Source organism: Arachis ipaensis, chromosome B9 (assembly GCF_059453495.1).
Source record: "Arachis ipaensis isolate K30076 ecotype BB chromosome B9, ASM5945349v1, whole genome shotgun sequence".
NCBI classification, from domain to species: Eukaryota; Viridiplantae; Streptophyta; class Magnoliopsida; order Fabales; family Fabaceae; genus Arachis; species Arachis ipaensis.
This window is the reverse complement of record NC_142444.1, coordinates 16,076,862-16,086,320: the sequence shown is the minus strand read 5'-3', so window position 1 is coordinate 16,086,320 and position 9,459 is coordinate 16,076,862. Positions and strand designations below refer to the sequence as shown.

At 28.5% G+C, this 9,459-nt stretch overlaps 1 protein-coding gene across 1 annotated transcript; it reads right to left on the bottom strand.

The window, feature by feature from the left end:
- Window positions 1-6,867: 6,867 nt before the first annotated feature.
- Window positions 6,868-8,243, bottom strand: LOC107619544 (uncharacterized). The gene has a single exon (XM_016321834.3). It carries the CDS (start codon window positions 8,181-8,183, stop codon window positions 7,584-7,586), a length of 600 nt encoding a protein of 199 aa, XP_016177320.1. The 5' UTR covers window positions 8,184-8,243; the 3' UTR covers window positions 6,868-7,583.
- Window positions 8,244-9,459: the final 1,216 nt, after the last annotated feature.

Sequence of the window (9,459 nt, the reverse complement as noted above, 5' to 3'; positions counted from 1 at the left end):
TTGTCTTCTCTCAAACCTTTTACTAGAGCATGAGCACTACTTAGGACTAAAAGTCTAAGATTTGAGTATATAATGTGTTTAAACTGTTCAGGGAGCCTCTCGAAGATTCTTCTAACTTTTACATAATGAAATATGAGCTGAGGCACGTTTTGGATATTTAAGACTCCTTAAAGGACCATTCAATTTTTAAAAGTATCCAGGTGGTGTTGTGGGTCAATAGTAGGATGAAAAATCTTTTTGAAATTTCTTTGTTGAGGATCTCTGCAAAGAATTAGTAGCATATTTTTCTTTTTTACTCCTTTTAGATTCGCTTCTCCTGTTTTGCCTGGCCATATATTTCTAAAAGTTTTTGTTCTTAAGCCCCAACTCGACCCTATTGTAAAAGTCTTTGTATCTTTGTGTCATGTTTGCTAGCTTGGTGGCATCTGCAACTAAATATTTTTTTCTTGAATGTTATGTAATGCAAAGAGTAGGGATTTAGGATTCATCCCTATGCCTGAGATATCTCGTAGTATAGTTAAACCAATTAGATATTTAAAGCCGTAAACAAGGTGTTCTTGTTGTCTTTGATGGAGTTCTAGTTGTACTTCAATTGGTCATCCGTAGAATGTAATTTTTGGGGGTGTTTTCGATGATAGTGGTTGGACTTTATCGCTTTTTAACTCTTTTCTTGATGCAAGTAATTATGCACAAAATCTTGGATCTCTCTCAAGGTATGATGATGTTTTTAGTGAGGCTATTCTAAAAGGACTTGTCTTCTCTCAACTCTTTTACTAGAGCCATGAGCACTACTTGAGACTAAAAGTCTTAGATTTGAGTATATTATGTGTTTAAACTGTTCAGGTAGCGTCTTGAAGATTCTTCTAATTTTTACATAATGAAATATGAGCTGAGGCACGTTTTGGATATTTGAGACTTCTTAGGGACAATTCAATTTTTAAAAGTATCCCGATGGTGTTGTGGGTCAATCGTAGGATGAAAAACTTTTTTTAAATTTCTTTATTAAGGATCTCGACAAAGAATGGATAGCATATTTTTCTTTTGTGCTCATTTTAGATTCGCTTCTCTTGTTTCACTTGGCCATATATTTCTAAAAGTTTTCTTCTTAAGTCCCAACTCGACTTTATTGTAAAAGTCTTTGTATCTTTGTGTCATGTTTGTTAGCTTGGTGGCATCTGCAACTGAATCTTTTTTTCTAGAAGGTTGTGGAATGCAAATAGCAGAAATTTATGATTCATCCTTATGGCTGGCATATCTCGTAGTACAGTTAAGCCAATTAGATGTTTAAAGTCGTAAACAAGGTGGTGTTCTAGTTGTCTTTAATGGAGCTCTAGTTGTGCTTCAATTGGTCGTCCGTAGAATAGAATTTTTGGGGGTATTTTCAACGATAGTGGTTGAACTTTATTACTTTTTAACCCTTTTCTTGATGCAAGTAGTTATGCACAAAATCTTGGATCTCTCTCATGGTATGATGATGTTCTTAGTGAGGTTTTTCTAAAAGGACTTATCTTCTCTCAACTCTTTTACTAGAGCCATGAGCACTACTTGAGTATATTATGTGTTTAAACTGTTCAGGAAGCGTCTCGAAGATTCTTCTAATTTTTACATAATGAAATATGAGCTGAAATACGTTTTGGATATTTGAGACTTCTTAGAGGACCATTCAATTTTTAGAAGCATTCATATAGTATTGTGGGTCAATCGTAGAATGAAAAATTTTTTTGGAATTTCTTTGTTGAGGATCTCTGCAAAAAACAGGTAAGAATTTCAACCCCTGCCCCTACCTGTGAAGCCTTGGGTTGTTTTGTTGGGAGCTCAACAGCTTCTGTCTTAGAGTAAGAGTGTTTCGAGATCTCTGTGGCTATTTGATAGTGAGAGAGCTCGTTATTCCCATTGTTTGTGTTTTAGTCTGAGTTTTAATTTTTTTGGCACTTGCACTCACTGCACTTGATATCTACAAGGATTCGCACTTCCTTTTCGGCCAGGTCTTCCGCTATTTGCATGACCTCATCTTAGATTTGGAAATCTTGTTGATTTTGAGGATTCTATTGGAGGATAATTTTTTTCTAAACCACATAATTTGTCGTCTTGACTAATGATTTATTTCAGGAGAGTATGTTCTTGCTGTTGAGGGCTTTCATTAGTTGCTTCTGAAATGACCAGATATTTAAAGTTTTGGTGTTGAAGATGGCCATCAAATCATCCTGTGTTCTCCGAGAAAAGATTGGTGGGGTCGTAAACCACATCTCAAAAGAAAAAGAAAAGAAGAAAGAGAAAAAATATTAGAAAAATAAATAGAAAAATTTGTTGTAAGTAGTGCATCTAGAGGTAGTTTTTTAAGATTGTTGTTGAGTGAAAATTTTTAAATATGGTGCCAATGTTTTGGAAGATATAACTTGAATCATCAGCTAAGTTGGTCAGAAGCTAAGTTGGTTAGAAGGAGAAGATAGAATGGCAGATTTTTAGTTGGAGGTGATCCTATGACCTAACAATGACATACGGAGGAGTTTACCAATAAAGAATTTTGACACTCAAATCAGTATTGATTCAAGAGATATAAAAATTAGGATTAAATAATACATACTTTAGACCTATGTTGAGCTATTTATTTATAGTGTTCGAAAGAAAATCATAAGAGAATCTAAATACTCCTAATAAAAGAGCATTCTTCGACTCGTCATCGTCTTAAGTCTAAGTTGGGAGCTGGTTCGTAACAATTTTTTTTATCCTTTTCTTATCCTAAGGATGTGTGTGTGGTTCAAGTATTACTTTGTTATTTAGATTCTATTTCCATGGGAATTAAATATAGGTTTAATTACTCTGTTGGTCCCTATAGTTTCGTGAAATTTTCAATTAAATCTCTATACTTTTTCTTTTTAATTAGATCCCTGCACTAAATTTTTTTTTAATTAAGTCCCTCTTAGCAGTAATTGGCTTAATTTTATAGGGACCCAACTAAAAAAAAGAATTGGTATAGGGACCTAAATAAAAGAAAAAAAAAAGTGTAGGGATCCAATTAAAAAAAATTGGTACAAGGACTCAATTAAAAAGAAAAAAAGTATAGGGACCTAATTGAAAATTTTGCAAAACTATAGGAACCAACAGAGTAATTAAACCTTAAATATATCCAAGGAGAAGGTGAGAATTGAAATAATAGTATTTTAATTTCCTAAAATCAAACTTACTTAAAAATAGTTTTTCAAATTTTGAACCAAACATAAAAATATCATATCCTATCTTAAAATTCTCATAAATTATTTATAATTCTCCCAACCACATACACCTGCATTCAAACTTGATTTATTTTAAAAGAAATAAAGCCATAAGCTTTTTTTTTTTTAACATTGCAGTCAAGTCATGAGCGACACCCAATCAAGGTAAGGCAAGAAAAATCATTGAACAAGCACTTCTCTAGTTCTTTTCAAAATATCCGAGAAAATCTTACTGAATGAATATAATTAGTTAGATAATTACTTTACTTGTAACTTAGATTTTGGATTCAAAATAAAGTACTACATGTTGGATCTATCATACTAATAACATGTGTATAGCTGTCTGGTAGTGGGTGTGATGAGAGTGAATATACTGCTGTATGTCTGGTAGGGGTCATGATTTTATATTTAAACAATATTATTCTTATCTGAGTCACTGTTACGATAAAATATTTTTTGTTCTGGTGAGTGTAAAGAATAATGCACATTTAGTAACTTTCAACAGTTTCCCTTTCTTTTATCCTCTTATTAAAAAAAATAAAAATTCATCAAGTGTTAGTTCGGTCTTCAATTCAAGATATAAATTCAATTATAAAAACCACTTAAACCAAGCGGGGTTGGAGCAGGTGAACCAGTGTCCATTGAGTCCAATGTCAACACTTTGATTATATCTTTTATATCATTTAATAGTCTAATTATTATACAAAAACGGAAAAACCACACTCTGCAAGCAGCTAAGGCTGTTTGGCCAGAGTTAATAATTATAATTGAAAAATAATTGAGAAAATTATCAACTTAACTAGCGAAATACTAAGATGTTGCTGATAATTTTACCACAAAAGAATTATGCAAATTAAGCACTAGGTACTTAAAAAAAGGAAAAATTTTTAAGTATACTACTACACTATTATTTTAGTAATATTTAATCGTTAATTTTAATTATAAAAAATATATATAATTAAAATCAACGATTTAAATTTATTGAAATAGTGGTATACTGATATATTTAAAAGCTTTCTTAAAAGATGTACTTTGAAAATATTTTAATTGACGTCAATTTAATTTATTGAGGACTAAATTAGTAGTTTATCCTATTATAATATATAATATTACACTCAATCTATGGTATATTATCAAAAAATAATTAAACTCCACCTACTGAAATCCATTTTCTATGGAGGAAACTGCATACATTGTTACACATAATTAATTTCACAAATAAAATGGAGTCTAATAACAAGGATGAACTATGACATGGAGTTAAATTTATATGTTGGACAAATATTTCGTCTTTTATGATTTATATTATTGCTAACGAATGATCTTTTTGAAAGATATTTTTGCATTTCGGAATCAGAATCATAAACAATAGGTTGTGTTAATTAATTGTGGTAAGCCAAAGCTAAGGTTCGTCAAATAAACAAAACTAATCTCAAACACACATTTTTGTTTGCTTTCACATATTTTTCTTTTAGTAAAAAAATATAATGTATAATTAAGATTAATTTTGTTTATTTGATAAACTTTTTATTTTGTACCAGCTTTATTTCTCATTATTAGTGTATAATATTAATAAATATAAGTTTAATTAGTCAACATGCATGGTATTCCCATAAATAAAGTATTATGCTATTTGTACAAAACCAATCTCAACCATATGCATTTTTTTTATTCTTCCAGAAATTCAGGTTTTGTTTAGTTTAAGAAAAAGTTTCTATTTTAAAATTTTGTGAAAAAAAGAAATAATGAAGCCTAAAAATAGAAAATATTAAAAATAAAGATAGAAAATAAAAATATAAAACAAACAAGGTCTTAAAATTTCATGACAAAGAAAAAATCAAAAATAAGATTTTGTTAACAAGCTAAGTGCCTTTAGGAGATTCTAATAGCACAAATAAAAAGTTATAATAAAAATGTAAATTAATTATATTTTTTATTTTTTATATATTAAATATATTAAAAAATAAAAAATTTTCTTTTTATCTTAATTAATACTTCTAGAACTTTTTTTATAATTAAATCTAAAAAAATAAAAAAAGAGAAACATGAATTTTCTCAGCTTATAAGCTCCCATAAAATAAAATAAAAAAAGTATATGTAAATAATTTATAATAATTTAATTTTAAATAATTATAATTATTAATTTTATATTTAAAAAAATAAAATTTAAATAATTATTAATTAATAATAATTTAAAAAATCAAAATTATCAATTGATAACAAATTGATTAATAATTAATTGATTAAGTGTTAATTATTTAACGAATTTCAATAAAATATTAGGAGTGAAGAAAATCCAGCCCCTACTATTTTTTTTTTGAAGGATTACGAAGCTCCTAAACAAAAAAAAAATACCATTTTCGACTCTTGATATTTAATTTTGTGGGATTGATTAGTCCCTCTATCAATGATATCTCTTTAAAATATATTTATGTGACATGTTAATCATTAATATATCATCTATTTAATTTTTATTTGTAAAAATAGTTTAAAAATTACTAATATTTTCTAGTTTTATACAGTAAATTTAGCTAATGTATTTAAAAAAGGTAATAGAAAAATAAAAATAAAAACTAAACGACCTTAATAATTATCTTTAAAAGATAACGAAACTCCCTACAACAAAAAATTTGTTAATCCTAATTAATTTTTAATGGATAAATCAACAGTTAAACATGTTATGTTGTCTTATTCCATTAATAACAATAAAAAATATTAATAAAAAGATTAATTAATCTCGTAAAAATAAAAATTAAAAATAAAAAAAGATATTTTTTTTATTAAAAATCTCATTATCTTTTGAAATAATTCTCAACAGACCATTTATAAATTTTTTTTTCAAATATTAGTGGTAGAACGTAGGCACAAAACATGCCAAACACAAACCTAGGGGCAGCCTAGTAAATCAATGTTTAAATATACCAAGTGCTAACAACTTATAACATACTAATTTGGCATCATTAGATCACTTTCTCGTTCCTTTTTGGCCACAACCCTAGCATATAGAAACAAACAAAACAAGTAGCGCCAAAATTCGCTTTAATTATATTTGGATAAGGAAGTTATTGTCCACTTATTTAGAACGATATTTCAGATCCCAGACGACATGGCGCCGTACAAAGTTACAAGGTTTTTGCTTCTCAAACTTCTCCGTAATTTAATCATATCCATCCTTTTTCTATTTATAATTTTATATGCATATGCATCTATGCAAATAATTCCTAATTTAGCCTAATTTTTAAGTACGAACCACTAGAACTACTTTATACAATTTTTCATTTTGGGAAGTGATACTAATTTGTACAACGTTCTATTTTTGTAATATTACTTTATTAAGCAGATATTATTATTAAAATTATAATAATTATCTTACATTTTTTATCAATTTAAATTTTATTTATTATGTTTTTCATGATTTTTTTAATTCAAGAAATTTAGTACTAGTGTATTATAAATCTAAAATTTATTTAAAAATTTGACAAATATTTGATACACTTAATTAAACGAACAAATAAACTCACCACTCATTAAACATTGATTCAAGTTGATAAAAAATATATATATATATATATAATGTTAGAACTTAAGAAAACAATAAATATCAGCTAATAATCTGGTAAAATTGTTCACAGATCCAAAAGTCTAAAACATCAAGTGGAGAGAGAGAGAGAGAGAGTAATTCCGTATAAACAATTAAACATTGCCTGAAGCTGCATGGTAAAAACATACACCATAGCCATAGAAGAATTATTATATTGTGCTTGATGTTTCTTGAATCACCCCTTAAATTCCCTCTCCAGCCTCTTCATCTTTCTAATGCATACAACAAATTAAAGAGAAGAAAATAAATTTATACATAGTACTATACACTTCTAACACCTCATATATATATCTCTAACACGAGTCTTACCAGCCATAAAACTTATTTATTGTCTTAAATACAAGCTGTTAAGACTCGTATCTGTATCATAATTTTTTAACAGAAAGAAGAAACTTAATTTGAACTACAAAATAAAAACCTACGCCCTAAACAAACCCTCAAGTTACACACACCACATACAGTAGTAGTAGTGGATATAATAATTAACAAGTAGTAACTGAATTGTGGTTGCAGTGCAGTTGTTTGGAATGCAAACTTGAAAGAAAAAACATACAAGTAATGACGGTCCAAATTATGTATCAACAATAATATCAGATGCCTAAAAACTCAATGCAGTTTTCTTTAAATATAGTTAATAGTTAAGAATTGTTAAATAATTCAACTATCAAATTCGTATAAAGATAACTGCATTAGACCTTTGGTATGTACCAACTTCGGTTGTAGTGGAAAATTAGCATCCAAAGACACCATTATTATTGGCTTCAATCTTGTCACAATCCTCTAGCCAACATTTCTTGGAACCTTCTATCAGATTCTTGCTTTTCCAACCTGAACTTCTCATGGCAATTGGCAATGAACATTTCAGCCATCAAATCAATCTCGTTAATCTCTTTGGAACTCTGATCTTCTTCCCCGCCATGATGAGGCTTCTCCTCAAGCCACTGCAAGTACCCTGCAAGGTCTAGGTCATGGAAATTCTCACCAACAACCTCTTGTTGTTGCTGCTTCTCGGAAGGGAGCACGGTGTTCCATTTGTTTGTTGGGAGCACTGGAAGAACGTGATGAGTAGCAGTAGAGGATTTTGAGGAGCACCAATTATAGTGGAGCCTGAAAGAACCCAGAATAATCCTATTGGTCTTTCTAGAATAGTGGTGATGAGGGAAATCAATGGTTGAATCGTAGTTGTTGTTAATGATGTTGAGGATTATGGCTTTGAATTTGGAGAGAGAACGTATGAGCCTGCACATGTGGGAGAGTACGAGGGTTTGGATAAGGTTCTTGAGCTTATTGGTAGAACTCAAAGCTGATGAAGGAGAAGAAGAAGAAGAAGTTGATGATGATTTTGAGAACATTTGGAGAGGACTCAACATTTTTGTTTGTGAGAGAGAGAGAGAGAGAGAGAGAGAGAGAGAGTTCTCTTGCGAGTGCTTTGTGTTGCTCATGTGATGGTAGTTTTATATTATATGGGGAAGCTAATTATTAATTAATCATAATTGGGTTACAACTTTGCCCCTTGACTTTTTGTTAATTTCAAGAAAAACCACAAATTCACATATGTTTTTAAAATTTACAAGGGGCAACCTCTTGCTAAAAATAGGTCCAAAAGGTGTCGGAACAACAATTTCGAACACCATAATAATGCAATTAAAACTTTAAGAATCAATCTAAATTGATGCACCGACCACATGAATTTTAGGAATTACTATAAAAAATTAGACGAAAATTAGTTAATAAAAAATAAATTAATGGTGGAATTAGTATCTCTGAATTTTTTCTTAAAACATTTTAGTGATTATATTAGTTTTTCAAATTTTATAAATTAATTATTTTTGTCTTTCCATCACTCAATTAATGATTTCTGTTAACGTTTGATGATATAAAATGTTAACTTACATAATATCTAACGTGTCTAATTGGATGCTGAACAAATATGTTTATAAAAATCTATGAATTTAGTCTATTTTTTTAATTACGTAAACCATAATTCTAATATAACCTAACGATACTAAATTGATAATTTTTTATAAATATATTTATTTAGTGTATAATTAGATATTCAAACTGTCATGTATGATATAAATTGATGTTTCATGTCATCAATCGTTATCGAAAATTATTAATTGAGTGATTAAAGGACGAAAATAATTAATTTATAATCTTTGAATGACTAATTTGATTGATAATCGTTCAACGATAAATTTGAAGAACGAACCATCTTCTAGAAATTAATTTGACTATTAACTAAAATTTTATATCTTTAAAATATAAATCTAAAATAATTTGTATTAGTTGATTATTTATTAATTTTTATTATTTACTAGATTTATTCATCATATAAGTTACATTATAAGAATATTGAATTTAAAGATGTTTTGAGTTTTCATTTTATTTTCTATATATGCACAAACCTTTTAAATATTGATGAAAGCATCAAATTAATGCATGTTATCTCACACTTCATCTATTAATAGAAATACTTGGATTACGGTATAAGTTAATAGCTCTAAAACTATCAGCTGAAAAAGAGAGAAATATATATTCTATATATAAAAGAATGTATGTATCTCCTTCTTTTAATTAATTGTCTAAATGTAAATAGTTGTTTAATAGGGTTGGGCTCTATGGTGTTTTCGATCTAATACTAAA